The sequence below is a fragment of the Xenopus laevis genome, chromosome 9_10L (genome assembly GCF_017654675.1).
Source record: "Xenopus laevis strain J_2021 chromosome 9_10L, Xenopus_laevis_v10.1, whole genome shotgun sequence".
Lineage (NCBI taxonomy): Eukaryota > Metazoa > Chordata > Amphibia > Anura > Pipidae > Xenopus > Xenopus laevis.
In genome coordinates, this window is record NC_054387.1 from 107,181,455 (window position 1) to 107,202,398 (window position 20,944).

The 20,944-nt window shown below is 38.2% G+C and overlaps 1 protein-coding gene across 1 annotated transcript in view; it reads left to right on the plus strand.

Annotated features, from left to right (window-relative positions):
* LOC121397970 overlaps positions 1-14,345 on the plus strand; it is a 33,860-nt gene extending 19,515 nt beyond the window's left edge. The window contains exons 7-10 of the mRNA XM_041576295.1: positions 5,957-6,056; positions 7,018-7,111; positions 10,746-10,822; positions 12,665-14,345. Of these exons, the coding sequence (XP_041432229.1) occupies positions 5,957-6,056; positions 7,018-7,111; positions 10,746-10,822; positions 12,665-14,345 (1,952 nt within the window). The remainder of the gene's footprint in view (positions 1-5,956; positions 6,057-7,017; positions 7,112-10,745; positions 10,823-12,664) is intronic.
* The last annotated feature ends 6,599 nt before the right edge of the window (positions 14,346-20,944 follow it).

Here is a 20,944-nt window from a genome sequence, read left to right on the forward strand (position 1 = left end):
CATTAAATAAACCCAATAGGTTGGTTTTGCTTCCAATGAGGATTAATTACAACTTATCTGGGATCAAGTACAAGGTACTGTTTTATTATGGTATGAAGATCCAAATTACGGAAAGATCCATCCAGATCCAGGTCCTGAGTATTCTGGACAGCAGGTCCTAGACATATATATTTAACTTCAGAGCCGTAACTAGAGGGGGGCGGGCCCTGGTGCGTGACGCGCAGCCGGGCCCCGCCCCCCCTCCGTACACGATGGCTTTCACTGGTGAGCAGGCTGCCGGAGGGCCCTGAGGGGGTGCGGGCCCTGGTCCGCTCGCACCCCCTGCTCCCCCGGTAGTTCCGCCACTGTTTAACTTATAAGACCATGATAATTATCTGGTAGTTCATAGCCTGTGACTTGTTTATTATCCCAGCAAATAACATAACACTAATAAACATTACAACAAAATAAACATTTTTCTTTTTTAAATAATCACTGACCAACCTCTGTTGAACTCAACAGACCACCTTTAAACCCTCACCAGAGAGCCTGATGTCAAGGGCCAACCAACAAATAGAAAGTCTAAGGACATTTTCGTCTTGGTGGTATTTCAGGTTCATTGTGCAAAGGTTATTGCAATTTATATATAACAAACAGGCACTGCACTGTTTTTCATCATAGTGTATATGCAAGATTAGAGGAAGCTGGGCAATATATTTTATATACGCAGGCCATGAGGCAGCTCCCACAAAATGATGGAGTTTTGCAGAAGAACCTTTCCAATAGTTTTTGCAGAACTTGATGCATGAAAAGATAGAGAAGGGGAGGCAGAGATGAGGAAGGACAGATCTGGGAATATTGCTGCGTGTGGGCAGATGTTTGTCCTGTTTGTAGCAATGAGCTCTGTACAAGCTGTGTGAGAAAGCAAAGCAGTGCAGTGAACAACACACCAGCACACAAGCTACAAGGGCAAACAATTCTTCTCTCAACAAACAACAGAAAAGCTTTTGACTTGGATCAACTCTTTTACTATTTTGCCCACGTGGTTTTCTCTCATGAGCTCCATTCCTCCGTGCAATCTTATCTTTTTGAAAAAACAAAGGGACATATTTAATTCAAGTTAGCTCATGGTTTATCACTTGAAAACTAATGGATGAACTTTAATTAGAAGAGAAAAATTTCCCCCCCAAATTCTGTTCCAGTTCTTCCCATAGACTTCAATAGAGTTTTCATCGGGAGATGAGTTTTTCTGAATTGAATTGCATCCCAAATTGAATCTCCTCTACGTCTTTTCACTTGATAAACCCTTTTCTCACTGAACTGAATCTGACCCATAGTATGAATCACACTTCCCCCCAAAGTGTGAGTAGAGCTCCCTGGGAATATCATTTTTTTTAATTTCAGAAAAAGACAGGAATCATCCTAGGCCCAATCGGATTGCCCTGTATTTGTTCAGGCTAGTCAGACCATCCCTCAATCAGCGTTTTTTCTTCTACACTGACTATGTGCACACAGAATGTGTAGGGGGCCCTTCAGCTGTTAACCCCTTACAGGAACAATAATTTTAAATAAAAATATTTCTGGTTTATTTAAAATCACAAAAATTTAAAAACAGCCCTACTTGGGTTTTACAGCATTCAAGCAACATTAACTTTCTTGCCATAGCTGACCTTAGCTTGCACCACAGTTTCCTTAGGGCCTATCCCAGATCTCAGGGAAGGTTAACTCTTACAGTTCCGGACTCCACCTCTGCTTGGTTCGGTAATCCGGTGCACCTTAGCACCCCTTTACCACTCCGCCAAGACTTCCCGTCTCAGTAATCCGGTGCTCGACCAGCACCCCTTTACTTTACTATTCCGACCGGGATCACCAATAGTCCTTCTTCTTGCCCCAGGCCTCCTTAACCCTATCCTGTGTCTTCCCTATATCCTGGGTCCCTGACTTGTTGGATGTCTACAGAAAACTAATTTCCACTACACTCCTAAGTGGGGCAAGAAACTACCCGTACTAACTTCCCTATCTCAGACACCTAGGGGCCGATTCATCAAGAGTCGAATATCGAGGGTTAATTAACCCTCGATATTCGACTAGGAACTAAAATCGTTCGACTTCGAATATCGAAGTCGAACGATTTAGCGCAAATCCTACGATCGAAGGATTATTCGTTTGATCGAACGATTAAATCCTTCGAATCGAACGATTCGAAGGATTTTAATCCAACGATCGAAGGAATATCCTTCGATCAAAAAAACTCAGGCAAGCCTATGGGGACCTTCCCCATAGGCTAACATTGAGTTCGGTAGCTTTTAGCTGCCGAACTAGGGGGTCGAAGTTTTTCTTAAAGAGACAGTACTTCGACTATCGAATGGTCGAATAGTCGAACGATTTTTAGTTCGAATCGTTCGATTCGTAGTCGAAGTCGTAGTCGAAGGTCGAAGTAGCCCATTCGATGGTCGAAGTAGCCCAAAAAACACTTCGAAATTCGAAGTTTTTTTAATTCGAATCCTTCACTCGAGCTTTGTAAATGTGCCCCCTAGTGCCTACTAACTGCTATGCTAGGTTCTATCTTTCTTTCCTTCCTGCTGTAGATCTTCTCCAGGACAGAGCTTCCTTCTCTGACAGCATCCTCCCATTAAAGACAATAACTCTAGGGTGTGGCCTTCTTTTATACCCTAGCACTCAGGGCTCCCTCTGCTGGTGGGGGAATAAATTACACATTTTTACCCCTGAGCACCACCTGGTGGCCAATTACCCAAATAACACTCTCAACAATTTTAACACATACTCACACACATTATTCTATCAACTTTCAACCACAAGTCAATTACAACATTTGGTTCACCTTCTTACAAATGTGCAGGGAAGTGGTTGGCTCTAAAAAAGTTACTAAATAATGTATTTGCTTAAGTGCGATGGACATGCTTTGTTATGTGCGATGCACTTTGAGCTCACAGCTAAGAAGGAATACAGCCCTCAATCCCTGTGCCTAAATCCCTTTGTTATGCCTACACATAAAGGGACTATTTACCTTTGAGTTAACTTTTATAATGATGTAGAAAGCGATATTCTGAGACAACTTTGCAGTTGGTTTTCATTTTTTATTATTTATGGTTTTTCAGTTATTTAGCTTTTTATTCAGCAGCTCTCCAGTTTGCAACCATGCATTGATTTGAATACGAGACTGGAATTTGAATAGGAGAGGCCTGAATAGAAAGACAAGTAATAGAAAGAAGCAATAACAATAAACTTGTAGCTTTACAGAACATTTGTTTTTTTTAGATGGGGTCAGTGACCCCCATTTCAAAACTGGAAACAGTCAAACCGAAAAAGAAAATAATTTAAAAACACTAAAAATAAATAATGACAACAATGAAAAAGTTGCTTAGATTTGTATAACCTACTTAGAATTAACTTAAAGGTGAACCACCCCTTTAAGTGCCATTACATCCTTGAAATGATTTGGCCTCCTGGGTATAATAATAAATCAACTAGTCATTTTACATGCATTTACAATCTTACTTTTGGTACCTGATCTATTTAAAACTGCCCATAGCAACCAATCAGGTCTTTGCTTTTATTTTCTAACTAGTAGTAGCCTGATGAAATTAAATTGCTTATTGGTTGTAATTGCACATATACAAAGTAGCCCTTATCTTTGTAAATCCTAATATAGCTATCCCAGGTTCCCAACTTAACCTTTTGCTACAAAAAAATTGCATATACTATATTGTATATACTAGGAAAGTAATGACAGTGGCTACCGGGTTTCTGTGTGCTTTACCCCTTTTTATAACTACCAACCCATGCTATGAAATACCCTACAAGTAAACAAGAGGTGCATTTATAAAAATTGGAGTCAAACATCACCGGTGATATTGCCCATAACAACCAATCAGATCTTTGCTTTAGTTTTATAACTTAAAAATCACTAGGTGATTGTTCAAATCTAATTGCTAATTGGCTGCTATGGGAAGCGGGTTATGTTTGTCTCCAATGTTAATAAATGTGTGGACAACTACTTATTCTAGTATGCCCAGCATCATGATCCAATGGTTTGCAATTTGTAGTCACCCCCAACCTACTACAGAATGAGTTTTGGGGTGTGGACAGTTTGCAAAACTATTGCCTTTGGTTCTGCCTTTTTTCCAGGATAAATGGAGGGAAGATGAATTATAAATATGATATGTATTAGTGTCTGAAACATGGTATGTTAATTTTTTGACATACCGTATATACTCGCGTATAAGCCGAGATTTTCAGCACCCAAAATGTGCTTGAAAATCCTACCTCGGCTTATACGCGGGTCAGCGCGGTGAGAGGCAGTAAGAGAGTAACCCTCCTCCGTCCCACCAACAAACCCACCCCAGTACCTGCTACTCTTTGCCTTCAGTCTCCCCTTACTCTCAACTACCGGTACTTCCTGTTTCTCTCAGCCGCGCCTGCGCACAAGCCGCAATTCCCTTCGGGCAGAGCTAAAACTACTCCTCCCGGCATGCCTTTCTCTGGCATACGGGAGATGTTACGGTACGTAACGAAGACGCAGATTGGAGGCGGAAGTCAGCGGTGCTGAGGTGCGAGGTCTGGGGGAGAGGTCTGGGGGAGGGAACGACCGGGAGCTGCGGTGAGCAAAACGATCGGTTTGGGACGGGACACTGCGGGCGTAGAGATTTGGAAGCGATTAGGTAAGGCGACTCAGTTAACTACAATTCCCACAATCCTCTGCTGTCAGTACAACGCTGGGGGTTGCAGTTAGAGGCTTCGAGTGGTTAAAAGAGCTCAGGGCAGAGCCTCTTTGTACTGGTAACATCACGCCTGCTATTAGCACCTGTATTTTATTTATATATGTGGCTCAGCTATTGAGTGGATCTGTTGGGATGTTTGTTCCCTTTGTTATGAGGTGGGTACGACTAGCTGCTGCCTGGCCAATCAAAGTGCGGAGGAATGAGGCCAATAGTCTCTTGTTTTTATGAATTAATGTTTTAAGCATCATGGCTTGATTTTTAACATTAAACCGACTGTTTGATATTTCTGAGACTTTTCTGAGTTGTGTCTAGGCTTATACGCGAGTCAATACGTTTTTCTGGGTTTCATAGGTAAAATTAGGTACCTCGGCTTATACGCGGGTCGGCTTATACACGAGTATATACGGTAATCTCTATTTGCCTTTTTATGCCCTAGATTAAGAAATAATTTCCGCTGTATGTTCCGATTTTTCTATCTGAAAATGAAAAAAATATGACAAATGCACTACAGATGGTATTGGCTAAAAAAAAGTCAAGCATTACTCTTTGCAGCTGTATAAAAAAACTCTGCATTCCTAGCTTCTATAACAAAATTATATTTCATACTGTTTGATCTACTCACAAACACTCTTCATCACCCACCCCAAAGCGACAAAGTCTTCCTGCTTTTTGGTACTGGAATGCCATAGTTACAATGATTGTGTATAAGAAACGGATCCGCTTGTGTGTGGATCCGTTTCTTATACACATTGGTTGCTAAGGGACCCGGCCGGGTCAACGGAAGGAACGCACCACCAATTGCAGGATTGGTGAACTACAGGTGTGCGGTAGGAGAATTACATTGTAATTAAATAGTTACAATGATATCACAAAGTAGAGAACACACAGTACAGGTATGGGACCTGTTATCCAGAATGTTGGGGACCTGGGGTTTTCCAGATAACGGATCTTTACATAATTTGGATCTTCATACCTTAAGTCTACTAGAAAATCATTTAAACATTAAATAAACCCAATAGGCTGGTTTTGCTTCCAATAAGGATTAATTAAATCTAAGTCTGGATCAAGTACAAGGTACTGGTTTATTATTACAGAGAAAAAAATCTTTTTTGAAATTTGAATTATTTGAATATAATGGGAGATGGCCCTTCGGTAATTCGGAGCTTTCTGGATAACAAGTCGCATACATGTACCAAACATGAAATATGAGATAATAATATATTGTCTTTATACAGATTACAGTTTCTCAAACGATGAAATTATGAAGGTTTCCATGCCAATCTCCGGAATTCTAATTATAGTATTGAGTTTATTATGCTATTTCCTTGTCATTATGTAAGTATAAACTGATATTCCTTTCAATTTTTTGGCAATTCCTTACTTGGCTTTTCTTAAGACCTTATTATGAACCAGGAAACTCCCTGTTGATGATCCCTGTTGATTTTTCTTGGACTGAATTACTTTTTTTTTGCATAAAATAAAAATTTAAGTTTTGGAGCAATGCAGAATGGATTATGTAATTGATTCATTTGTTAATTTTAAATAGCAAACTTAGTGTGTTTTCAAGAAGGTTTATTTATTATACTTTAAACATACATTATGAGGTCATACCCTACTGTACTTTATTGACTGGACACCCTATATATGCAGTTTCTCTATTATAGACGCTATAGGGGCAGATTTATCAAAATGTGAGTTTAGAGCTTAATTATTAAAAACTCACCCACATTCTATTCACTCCTATGGGACTTTTGGAATGGTATTTAACAAATGGTGAGGTCTTACTTTCAGTTTTCAGTTCCAATTGATAAATACAAAAACAAATTCTAAAAATAGAGCATGGGTGAGCTTTTATTTATAAAGCTCTAAACTCACATTTTTATAAATCTGTCCCTTATACTTGTTTGAGTTTTGCAAGCCAAACTTTTTCCTGTACCAACATGCAATTTACATTTATGCAATATGGCCCTTGCCAGTACATTTAAAAGGGACCAGCCTCCTGTTGGGTTATCCACATGTAGGAATCTGACTGTCAAAATGCTAGTACTCCTCATGGTGGTCCCAATTAGTATATAATCAGTATATGACCCCCAACCTGCCAGAGCCTGTAGCAGTAGACAAGAGCTGCAGATGGCCCATGTGTTTGCAAAATACTTCCTAAGCCGCATTAAATTTTTTACATTATTTTAATATTCCTCAGGCAAAATGTGTATGATGGATGAGCTTTTGCTTTATGTTATATTATCAAAACTGTCTTTTCATGCTAAAGTTTCATATATCCCATTTCTTTTCACAGTTGTAGGAAGAAGTGGTGGGACATTCCAGATCCAGCAAAAAGTCAACTGGTTCAAAGCAAACTATTCATGCCAGATATTGGTTATTATTCACAGGTAATATTTTGACTTCTATTTTAAGCCATTTTACTAGGGACTGAATGGGTGACTCTCTATCTGGCTTTTAGCAGAAATTTGCAAATACATTATTGTCCTGACTGCAAAAAGTAGCCATAGAAGCCTTTTGCAAGCTGAGATACAAATGCAGTGATTTGTCCCCAACACTAATTTATACTTTGAGACAATCATTATCCCAACCAGCATGACAGTAAATGAATCATTTTATTGCCACCTACTGTGGAATCTACGGTACTGTCATGTTGGTGTTAGATACTACATCTCCAGTATAGGTAGAGGGTGACTTTTCTGTTTCGGGAGGCTAAAAGTGGCTATACAAAAGTGACTTCCAGCTAATGCCGTGAAATTGGTGTAAAAAAGACCCCCCCTTGATTCATGTTTTACACATGGGGTACTGGTCATCTGTAAAACAGACCTTGGCATTTCAGGTACTCCGATGTCCAAACAGCCCCCACTGGCTCAAACTAAATCATAGGCCTATGATAGCTTTACACTATTGCCACTGGATATCCAGGGCTATTCCGTGCCTGACACAACAGGTAATACAGCAGCAAGACCAAACTGCTGCCACTGTGTGTCTTTCCTCCTGCAAATTAGTTGATTCAATGCTGTCATATTATATTTAAGGTGTGCCACAGCTGCAACACTAATGTGGACAATAGTAGGCATGCAGGCAACCTGAATCATGGGCCAATAATCATATAAATTATTGATGTAAAATATGGAATGCAGTTCTCACATTCTAGTTCTTGCTTGGAGCTCTTTGATTTTCTAGAATTTTCCTATTTTCATGTATTTTCTCCTGCTGTCCTGCTAACCCTTCTTTTTCTTCTTTTTACATTGGAGATATTCTTTTTTTCCCCCACACCCCTCTCCCTTCTGCCAGGGGCCACTGTCAGTAATCATGGGACCCCACACCTACCCCAAGAACAAAAGTTCAACTACCTACATTTCTTTTCATTGATCAAACCCCGCCCCTCCATACAAGCCCCGCTCCTCTTTGCGAGCCGTGAAATGCCTTTACCAGTCACAAACAGGTACCACTTCTGCCTTTGACCCCCTTGTTGGCTTCCCTCAGGTAGTAGCCCTACTTCTGCCTATGACCTCTTGTTTTCTTATCCTTTTTGTGTACTGCAGAGCAAGACTCTTATAGCATACCTTCAAAATTCTATTGTTCCATGTTGCTGGTTTTGCCATGAGAGTTTAAGGTATAGTATGTCTGTGTGGGAATTGGATTGGTTAGAGGGACGTTCCAATGTTCACCCTCCAGTCAATGCAATATGGGCAGAGCTGTGAGGGACATAAACATTTAATAGTAAACCCTGCAGCAGAGAAGCTTATAGGCACATCAGAAGATGCGTGTGCTGTGATACACAGATATTTAAAGCAGTGTTAGCAGCCCTTGTTCCCTATACTTAGGCCAGAGACGAGCAATGGGGGATCTCCACCGCCAGGTGGAGAGTCCGCTGCCCTACTGCACTTCCGTTCCTGGTCTGTCTTGACCCAGAAGCATTGTTTCCACTTGTGTGGACTTGTGACGCAGTGGATTTTGGCACCATAATGCAACATTTAGCATTTCCCGTCTGCAGTTCAAAAGGCTAGGGCAAGCGCATTCTCCACCTACAGATAATCTGCGATGTAATACATCATCTGGCCTTAGCCTTAAGACTACCTTCAACTACACACAAGCAAGTTACTATGTGAGTGTTTTGTTTATTTATTTTTATAATTGTGTAATGTGCCAGGCAGGTTTATGGAGGCTTAGCCTCCCCAAGCCTTAAAGGAATAGTTCAGTGTGAAAATAAAAACTGTGTAAATAGATAGGCTGTGCAAAATAAAAAAATGTTTCTAATATAGTTAGTTTGCCAAAAATGTAATGTATAAAGGCTGGAGTGAATAGATGTCTAATAAAACAGCCAGAATCCAACTTCCTGCTTTTCAGCTCTATAACTCTGAGTTAGTCAGCGACTTGAAGGGGGGCCACATGTTACATTTCTGTTCAGTGAGTTTATAATTGATCCTCAGCATTCAGCTCAGATTCAAAAGCAACAGAAATGACCCATGTGGCCCCCCCTCAAGTCTCTGATTGGTCACTGCCTGGCAGGGCAGCCATCAGGGGGGGACAGGGGGGAGAGTTGTAGGGGGCCCTGAGGGTAAGGGGGGCCCTGCCACGCCACACTTACTTGATTAGCCAGGCCCCCCAACTTTCTGAGAGCTGCTGACTTCGGGAAGGCATGAACGTTTAAGGAGCCCTGGCCACCAATTTTCTCATAATGTGGGGGGGAGGCTGGCCACCAATTTTTCTTTTCTCATGTGGGGTCCTAGCCACCAATATTTTTTAATGGGGGGGTCCTGGCCACAAATGTTTTTTTATGGGGGGCCCTGACCACCAATATCTTTTTATTTTTTGTTAACATGTGGGCACCCTAGCGACCACTATTTTGTTGTTTTTTTACTGTGTAGTGGGGGGCGACCTGTGGGGGTGGGGAGGGCGGACCTGTAGGTGGGGCTTGCGGTGGGTGCAGCCCAGGGGGCCCAGGAAATTTTGTTGTATGGGGCCCTGTAATTTCTGATGGCGGTCCTGCTGCCTGGTAACCACGGTAACCAGTCAGTGTAAACCAAGAGAGCTGAAAAGCAGGAAGTAGTGTTCAGACTGACATGTTCTACATCAAATCACTCCAGCCTTTATACATTACATTTTTGGCTAAATAACTATATTAGAAACATTTTTTATTTTGCACAGCCTTTCTATTTACCCAGTTTTTATTTTTACACTGAACAATTCCTTTAATGAACATCCACTTTTGATAAAGGGCACAAATAAGTCTAATAACCATTTAAAAAAAAAATCCATATAAAAATAGTTGTTACTTCGTAATTAGATATGAAAAGAAGGTCCAACACAAAACACATTAAAATTGGAGCAAAAAAGCTCTCCTGTGGGTGCCATATACCTTACATTGTAGGGTGAAACCCCATCTTACAAGCATGCTCAAAAGGTGCTGGGCCCACATCCTTTTACCCATCAAAAAACATGTTTGCTTTCTACAATAGAAGAGAGAGAGAGAGAGAGAGAGAGAGAGAGAGAGAGAGAGAGAGAGAGAGAGAGAGAGTCTATAGTGGTGCACTCGCAATACGAGCAACTGCCTGGGTGCTGGTTATAGCATAGTATAATAATCCAAAAAATATAAAACCGCACTCCAAGTTCTTGAAATAGTGAAAACAGTGAAAGTTTATTTAACTTTCCACTGTTTTCACTATTTCAAGACCTTGGAGTGCGGTTTTATATTTTTTGATTATATATATATATATATATATATATATATATATATATATATATATATATATATATAATATATATATATATATATATATATATATATATATATATATATATGCCACCTACCATAAAGTCCATTTCAATTAAACTATTGAAATTTTTTGAAAGAGTTCCTTCCTTCTGTAATAATCAATGAATATATGTATGTATGTATGTAAATTTATGTATTTAGATAAACATAATCAAAGGAGATGTTTGAATACAATGTTAATATAAACAGTATCAATAATCCATTAAAAATTGTGTAAATTTGTTCTATTTTTTTTTTTGCAGGAACCAGTGTCAGAGTCAGCCTTACATAATAACTTCTTGCCATTAATTTCCAATAAACCAAGTTCAAATATAACTCTGTAAGTATCAGCATTCTACTAACAATATGCTTTTTAACTGGTTTATATTACCAGAGAGGGTAGCAGACCAGTGCTATAAGAACAACTCTCCTTAACAGGTTTTCTCACAGCCAGAAGAAGAGAGATACCATGTAGGCGAAAACATAGATGTAAAAAAACCTATGTATTTAAAGGTCCCCTTCTGTGTTTGGTACATATTCATGATCCATTTAAAAGCATAGAACATTTTCCCTTGCAGAGAGGAAATTAGACTACATTTGTATTTATTGATTGTATTATTAAGGGGCACATTTACAAAGCTCGAGTGAAGGATTCGAATTAATAAAACTTCGAATTTCGAAGTGTTTTTTTGGCTACTTCGACCATCGAATGGGCTACTTCGACCTTCGACTACGACTCGAATGATTCGAACGATTCGAACTAAAAATCGTTCGACTATTCGACCATTCGATAATCGAAGTACTGTCTCTTTAAGAAAAACTTCGACCCCCTACTTCGGCAGCTAAAAGCTACCAAAGTCAATGTTAGCCTATGGGGAAGGTCCCCATAGGCTTGCCTGAGATTTTTTGATCGAAGGATATTCCTTCGATCGTTGGATTAAAATCCTTCGAATCGTTCGATTCGAAGGATTTAATCATTCGATCGAAGGAATAATCCTTCGATCGTTCGATCGCAGGATTTGCGCTAAATCGTTCGACTTCGATATTCGAAGTCGAACGATTTTAGTTCCTAGTCGAATATCGAGGGTTATTTAATTAACCCTCGATATTCGACCCTTCATACATCTGCCCCTAAATGTACAGGTATGGGATCTGTTATCCAGATAGCTCCAAATTATGGAATGCCCATCTACCATAGACTCCATTTAATACAAATAATCCAAATTTTTCTTTATAATAATAAAACAGTACCTTGTACTTGATCCAAACTAAGATATAATGAATCCTTATTGGAATCAAAACCAGCCTATTACATGATTTTCTAGTAGTCTTAAGGTATGAAGATCCAAATTATGGAAAGATCTGTTATCCAGAAAACCCCAGGTCCCACGCATTCTGGATAACAGGTCCCATAACTGTATTAGTATATCAGACTGCATAATCAATGCGTAATTGTGACAAGCATTTTTCATTTTTATCTCTCGGTTCTATACATCTTTGCCATTTAATACGTTATTTGCAAAATGTCTTTCTTACTTCAATCCACTATATTACATATGTCTGTTAGACATGAACATCTTGTTTACATCTTATAATAATGTATTGTTGACAATCTCAGATAATATCCATTCAGTGCAGACTCCAAGGTTATACAGTATCAATTAAGGCATGACACCAAAAGGCCCATATATCAACATTCTCATTTCAGTGGTTTTAGAGTTTTTTTTAAAACTAAGAATACTCAATTTCTGTAAAATCAGGAATGCTTTGTAATTTATTTAAAAAAATCCAAATATCAAAAGAACAAATACAAAAAAAGTAAAATGATGCTCTAAAAATATGAAAACCGAAATATTTGAGTTTTTTGGACAATTACAAGTGGAAGAAAATCTGAGAACCTGAAAACAAATCTAAATGGAATACACCTCTACTGCTTTGAGTTTGCAAAGTTTTGTATTAGAGTTTTTTTGTGTATTTTACACTTTATATATTTTAGAGAAATAAAATAAAACTCAAAAATATAAATTTGAATGTTAGTTAATAGGCCCCAAAGACATACAGCTTCTCTGTATAAACCTTTCCTTTTAAAAAGGGAATTATACTGTATATTTTAGATATCCTCCAATTATGCATTTTTTTTATAAGAATATAATAGTTCTGATTTGCTTTTAATTTTCCCCAGAGTTAAATGGTTTAACAAGAGGATCTTTGGTGAACGTGAAGAGCGTACCAGAAACTGTTCTTACAATGGATATCGTAACATCTTTGATAGAGAAGACCTGAAAAATTCCTTTCTTATCCCTGAGTTTACAGAAGTTGAATACATTGTGGATACTTGCCCACTTAAGGATGATCCAAGCAATGCAAGCAAGGATAAAAGAGAAGATAAAGCATCGGAAGAGATGGGAGATCTACCTTTAGGATTTGACCTCTCAATCAATAAAATGTTTCTCGATATTTTAAATGACAAGCCTTTTGAACCCGAGGCACCAGTAACAGAAACAAATGACACAACGAGACATGTTGTGAACAAAGAGAATGCATTTCAGAATCAAAAAGATTTTTCCCTTTTCAATGAGATCTGCATGAAACAAGTATCCTATGTGTCACAGATTGCAACTAACTCTGTGTGCTCTTATTACAACTGCATGCAAGATAATGCCGTAGTAACAGAACAGTCAAAATATTTTTTCAATAACCAGGACCAAAGTGTCCCACTGGAGTCGCTAACTTACCGCCCAGCAGCGGGGTTTATTAAGAACAATTTTAAAGGTGATGGTCATGATGATGATGATGATGATGCATGTAATAAATTGGACTACAGCCTCCTTGCCAAGACGGTTGTAATGTTACAAAACAAAAATGAAATCTTGAATAGTTTAACTGATGAAGAAAACTGTCTGTCCGTGTTTTTGGAAAAGTCCCAAAAGACATACCCTAATGGTAGACTTAACCACATAACAAATCTTTTTTTGCCTTTCTTGCACGATAGACCTGACCTTTGTTTCCAGCAAAATTTAATAAACGATTCAGTCAAGCTGAACCCAAACGAAACCCAAAATGATACGGCAGAAACATATGCCCCTACTCTGGTTGAAATTTGTGGATACCAGAGCTTTGTAGATGCAGTTCATCAAGAAGAAACATTGATCCCTTGTACTCTTGGCAGTAACAAAATCCCTATAATTGAGTCAGGATATAAATCTTTTGATAGTGCCCTGCAGGAGGTAAACAATGAGCCAGATTTGGAAAATGGCAACAGCTCCTTTGATTCACACATACTTGTGTTTGGAGACTCTTGTCATGAAGAACTGAAAAGAATCTACGCCCTCCAAGCCCCTGTGAATGATGGTGGTATAACAATTATAAACGTGGGGGAAAGTTTTGGGTGTGATTGTTCCGATTCTCTAAATATCCATTTCAATGAGAGCTGCTTGGAGAATGACTGTAAACATGCTAGAGTAGTAAAGAAGCAACAGTCTGTATCTCCAGATTCTTCTGATCACTCCCACAGTGAAGGCACAGCAGCAAATATTCAGAGCCATCATTTAGAACATGAGAGTAATGGTGGGTCAATATATGCATTGACATTTGACATATCCGACCATACCAGGAATTTCAAGAAGAGAAATGGACATCACACCTCAATTGGCAAGAAAGATGATATCATTGTGAATTCCTTTTCATTGCAACTTGATCATTTTACATCAAATACTGACAACGACTTTGCCTCCCTTCACAATCACCATTCTTTAACTAGATTTGATTATCCAACCGAAAGGGAAGCTCTGGAGTTTGAAAATATCTCGTATTTACCGAGCTTCTATTCTTTAAAAAAGAACCACATCTGTTTCAATGACTAAGGGGGTCATTTACTAACAATCGAATTTTGATTTTTTTTTTCCCATGAATCTCGTGATTTTCTAAAAAAAAGCTCTCAAAATTCGAGATTCGAGACTTTGCCTGGTAAAAGTTTTCGAGGTCCAAAAAATCAATGGGAGCTGCCCTGATCTTTTTGGACTTCCAGCGTAGCATCCAAGATGGCAGCGCCCAGGATCCCCACGTGGGCGCAGAGACGCCGGCGTCAGGACAATGGTGTGATGGCGTCACTGGTGCCAAATTCAAAATAAAGGGACGCCAGAGAAGCCAGTTCAATGCCCGATGATAGGTCTTATTTTTAGAGGTTTTCATATTTTTTTTTTTCTAGGAATCGTCTGAAAACATTTGGAGCTTTATGAGGTATTCGTATTTTTTTAGTGCATTGTTCAGGGTAAATTTCCATTCCTACTTTTTAAATTCAAATTTTGCAATACATCTCATGACATTTGTAGTTTTAGAGTTTTGAGTTGAGTGATGGTCTCAAAAACCTCTAAAACCATGAAAATGAGATCGTTGGAAAATAGAACCCCACACGTGTAACACAAAATGATTGCAAGGGGAGCACTTTTTTTCATAGCCTTTAAATCTTTGTTGAGTTGTATTTCTTTGCATTCAAAGAAAGATACTGGATCTTTAAGTTCATATTATTCTTAGAAATTGTATGATGGAGGGCTACCTGCAGCCAAACATGTGGACCAACGTGAGCCTTTAAGAGTAGCGTGGATGCTTAATATCCAAGTCTATTAGGACCTTACGATCTACAGTCATTTTAATAAAGGAATTGGTATATGTAGTTTATAGTGTAGTGTAACAGGATAGTCTGTATATGAATGTATATATATGGTTGAGCTTGAAATAAAACTATTTTTTCACTTTTTAAAGACCTGATGCGTTCTATGTTCTGTTTTCATCGTCTCTCTCTCTCTCTCTCTCTCTCTCTCTCATTAAGTCATTAAGAAGGGTTGAACTTGATGAACTTTTGTCTTTATTCAACACAAATGAATTATGTGACTATGTAGATATTTAAATGTACTTGTTTCTCACTAGCTATTATCCCTAGACTTGAATATCATGAATACTTCATATCATAGAGATGCCTTATTTCTGCCCACGTGTGGACACCTTTGTAAATATTCCTATTAGTATATATTAACAAAACACAATATCATAGCAACACAAGAGGTAGGGTTGAAATAACAACACTCAGGGGCAGATTAAATACTTCGAAATTCGACCATCGAATAGAATCCTCCGACATTCGAATTCGAAGGATTTTATTCATCGTACGATTCGAATCGTACGATTCGAACGATTTTATTGTACGATCGTACGATTTTCCTTCGAAACCCAAAAACTTAGAAATATGCTCTGGCAGGTCCCCATAGGCTAACATAACACTTCGGCAGGTCTAAATTGGGGAAGTATTGAAGTCTAAGTTTTTTTAAAGAGACAGTACTTCGATTATCGAATGGTCGAATAGTCGAACGATTTTTACTTAGAATCGAAGTCAAAGTAAATTTGAAGTCATAGTATCCTATTCAATGGTCGAAGTATCCAAAAAATTACTTTGAATTTCGAATTTTCTTTACTTCGAAAATTCCCTCAAATTCACTTTGACCCTTGATAAATCTGCCCCTTGATAAATCTGCCCCTCAATGTAAGGCAAACAGCTCCCACAACAGACCATCCTACAATTCAGCCTTACAGAAAAAGAGCTCTGACTCATATACTTCTAATCCAATCATATTCTTTGTGTATTTTTAACTGTTAATAATGAGTTGTTTATATGTATGCAACTATGAATAAAATTTGAAAGTACATTTTAGAGCAAGTTAGAGAAGAGCAGTGGGTTGGAATAAAAACACATCCACCCACTAAATAGAGAACAAGTTTATTTAAGGCAGGCCTGCCAAAATGGTGTCTAAATTGGAGGCTAAATTGTTGCAGCTCAGCCTTTCTTTGGCATTCAATGAAATGAAACTCCAGCCTCTGAAGCTACCCTTTCTCACCAGTTTATTCAGGATATTTTCCCATTTAGAGGTTAAGGGGCAGATTTATCAAGGGTCGAAGTGAAAATTTGAATTAAAAAAATTAGAATTTCAAGCTATTTTTTGTGTACTTCGACTAGGGAATAGTCCAAATTCAATTTGAATTTGAAAATCAGAATATTGAAATTTATTATGTAATGGCTCTTTAAAATATTCGACTTCGACCATTCGCCATCTAAAACCTGCCAAATTGCTGTTTTAGCCTATGGGGGACCTCCTAGAATAGAATATTTTGAGTCAGTTGGTGGACTTTGAAAAATCAAAGTTTTTTTTAGAAAAAACTTTGAATCTAATTCGAACGAATACGATGTTACTTCAATTCGTACGTTTCGAATTCTAACGAAAATGCTCTATTCATCCCATAAAAAAAACTTTGTTTTTTTTTTTTAATACATTTCAGTTGGTCTTTTTTTATTAGAATTTCGAAAAAAAATTATTCCAAAATTCGACCCTTGATAAATCTACCCCTATATGTCAAGTCAATGAAACATTTTTTTAAAGATATGTCAGGTCTGTCCCTTTTTTTCTCATGCACCAGCTAAAACATTTTCATAGCCTTATCTTATCTCACCCAAACTGCTGCAGCCTACTACTAACTGACCTTCCTAACTGCCGCCTCTTCCTTCTTAGTCTGATCTAAACTCTGCTATAAGAACCCACCTCCTTTCACTGAAGAGAGAGCTGATTGCTTCACACTAGTAAACCCTTAAAGTAATGTTGTTCTGAGTTCTCTGTCAAAAGAAACACCACATTTCTTTCCTTCTATTGTGTACACATGGGCTTCTGTATCAGACTTCCTGCCTTCAGCTTAAACCTCCAGGACTAGGTCTTGAGCATGCTCAGTTTGCTCCTCTCCCGCTCCTCCCCTCCCTGCTGTAATCTGAGCCCAGAGCTATGAGTGAGCAGAGAGAGACTCAGGCAGGAAGTGATGTCATACCAAGCTAATATGGCAGCTGCTATCCAAAACAAACAGATAGCTTCTAGAGCTGTTAGTTTAGGTATGGGAAAGCATAATGCAGAATAAATATAGACTTATAGCTTGCACTATTGTGGCTAATCTATTGGCAATAAACTGCTTTGGTAGTTTTTCTTCGTCTTTAAAGCCCTTCATTACTTAGCTTTGTTTAAGATTGCCAAGCTTTTTTCGGCACACAATCCTGCTTCATTAGTAAACTCATGTGGGGTTTCATTAAACATTGCTCCTGCCAAAAAGCACAAGCAATATTAAATGGGACCCTTAATAGGGATTGTTTTTACCTCCAATTTTATGGATGCTACGTAACAGTGCCAACTGGTGACTCATTTATGCAAGGAGTGAAGTCAGCTTTTGTTTTCGATTTCTCTATTTTCCAAGTGGGTGCGTCATTTATGTCGTCTTCATTTATACATTTCTTATTGTTCTTCCCTTTCCTTGTCACCTTTTTCATCTTTCCTTTTTTAAATAGATAGGGGAGGGTTTGCTTTCATGTTCCTCCTTTGTGCAGGGAGTATAGACAGATTCAGCTTTCTGTTCCTCAATTGTGCACATTGTAGAGTCCTTGTTTCCCTCTTTCTCTGCTTTGCAAGATATGGGTGGATATTCTGTCTCTTCCTCTATGCAGCTGTTTAAGGAATAATTTCCTTTGTTTTCATTGCTGCAGGATTTTGGGTTTTTTCTGGTTCCACCATTTCAAACTTTTAGTTCTTGTTTAACTCTTCTGCATTGGTGCATAGTTGGGGTTTTTCACCTGTTTACAACTCCCTGGTCTTTACAATTCGTCTCTTAAAAAAATTGAGCTTTGTTTTTTATTTTTTTATTTAAAGGACCAGTAACATAAAAAAATTTTTTAAACAAATTTGATTTAACTTTCGCAAAGCCTTTATTAAGAAATTACTTATCGATTCTTTGGTTGCGATCCTCTTCAGAAATGGCGATCAGACTAAATATCCAGAGGTTGTCCTGTTTTACCATATTTATTAAAATTGTTCATTAAATAGGGCCTCATGGGGCCCCTTATACCTCATGGGCCCCCCTGTAGTTGCAGGGTCTGCTTCATCTGTAGTTCCGCCCCCTGCTTGAGGAGGAATACTTCTATATTAACGAGGAACTGTCACTACTATGAACTTGCACTATGATCATAGAGAATGCTTAATGCTTTTTCCCACAAAAAAAAATAACCGACTAAACTATACAATGAATTGTATGAGATCTACCATAGACAGTGATCATCAGAGAATTCTCTACTCGTGTAGAAGAAGAGAAAGAGAATACTAAATGGCCTCACGTATTGGTATATTTCTGTATTGTTGGAGCAAGCACTAATAGTTATAGCAAGAAATAAAAAAAACCCTTTGATTTATTAAAAGTTTTTAATGTCAATTTTGGAGGAAGAATATTCACAGGCCTTGATTATATTTAAAACATATTCTTCTCTTTGGTTTATTTACCGTATTAGAAACACTAATTAAAGCATGCACAACGTTTTTTGCATTTTGTTATTGTAATGTGCATGTGAATAGAAGGGCTTTGCAAAGGCAAACTATCTTGTGTTTTAGCAGTGGAGCAGCTTTAGGGTTAGGACAATTTGAATTTTGCAGTCTGAAGAAGGATAAGGGCTATTTCTGTAATGTAGAGCAACATGCCTTATTGCTACTAACAACCCAATAGGATAGTTTGGCACCAGAAGGAAATCCATTGTAAATGAAGTTGTTTAAATAGGAAATGGAAGTGCTGTATCTTTAAACTCTCTGGAAAATGGCTTTTCAGCTAACAGATCCCCCATAACGGATACAATCTAGCTGCCCTTTTAATAAGGGGTACATAGCTTCAAATAGTAAAAATAAGTCATTCATTTAAAAAATGCATTTTAATTCAATTCTAAACAACGCCTTTCATAAAGAACTGCATATACTATTGGAATGACCAAATATTATATATGGATCAGCGCCTATGGCAACAAGAAAAAAACAAAAATAGTGCAGTCTAGTTAAATATTGCGGCAGCACCCGGTGCCAGGATCAATTTCTCTGTGTAGTTCCCCTTTAATCTTCCACTCTTAATGGTGACATGCAAGATTCCACCACTATATGGCTAAATTGCCTACTCACAAGACGATAATGCAATATAACGCCCATAGTATTAGCACATCTCTGTTCCCTTCTGGGTCGGCTCACGTGTTCGAATATAGAAAATACAAATCCCAGATAGTGTAATACCGTTTAGTTAAAAAAGATGTTTAAAAACTAAGTTAATCTAAAAGACTGATTTTTCTCCTATTTTTTGTATCTTTTACTATTGGAATGACACCTTAGATTTGGTCCAAGCACAGAAACAATCCAGTCCCAAGCCATTATAATTAGTTTTCAGGTTTTTGTTTGTTTGTTTTTTAAAGTTGATGTTTCAACCATACAGGACTGTCATGGGGAACTGGAGCAGCCATCACATGCTTTCCCACCTGAATCCACTTCCCATTCACGTGAAAGGGGAATTCTCTTCCTCAAGCTAATGCTGGTACAGGTATGGGACCTGTTATCCAGAATGCTCGGGACCTGAAGTTTTCCGTGTTAAAGGATCTTGCCGTAATTTGGATCTTCATACCTTAAGCCTTTTAGAAAATAATTGAAATATTAAATAAACCCAATAGGCTGATTTTGCATCCAACGAGGATTCATTATATCTTAGTTAGGATCAAGTACAAGGTACTGTTTTTTTATTACAGAGAAAAAGGAAATCATATAAAAGAAATCTGAATTATTTGGAGCCTATGGGAGATGGCCATCACGTAATTCGAAGCTTTCTGGATAACGGGTTTCCAGATAATGGATTCCTGCCAGAAAGCATTTCTCTCCTAAAGTGCAGGCACAAGTCAAATGACTTTGGGCAGCTGGGAAATTGACAAAATGTCTAGCCCCATGTCAGATTTCAAAATTGAATATAAAAAAAATCTGTTTGCTCTTTTGAGAAATGGATTTCAGTGCAGAATTCTGCTGGAGCAGCACTATTAACTGATTTACTTTGAAAAAAATGTTTTCTCCCATGACAGTATCCCTTTAAAGGCACAGTTCAGTATAACAATTAAAAGTGGGTAAATTGATAAGACTGTGCAAAATAAAAAATGTTTTCAATATAGTTGAGTGACTGGATGTGTAACATAATAGCCAAAATCCAACTTCCTGCTTTGCAGCTCTCTTGGTTTCTACTTGAGGGGGCACAAGGGTCATAACTGTTGCTTTTGAATCTGAGTTGAATGCTGAGGATCAATTGCAAACTCACTGAACTGTTATGTCCCATGTGGCCCCCCCTTCAAGTCGCTGACTAACAGAGTTAGAGAGCTGAAAAGCAGGAAGTAGTGTTCTGGCTATTATGTTAGACACCCAGTCACTTCAGCCTTTATACATTACATGTTTGCCTAACTTAACTATATTAGAAACATTTTTTATTTTGTGCAGCCTATCTATTAACCCAGTTTTATTTTTACACTGAACTGTTCCTTTAACTCCTGCTGGGTTTCCTTTATTATTGCTCAAGCCAAAAGGCTTGACCAATCATAAATCCC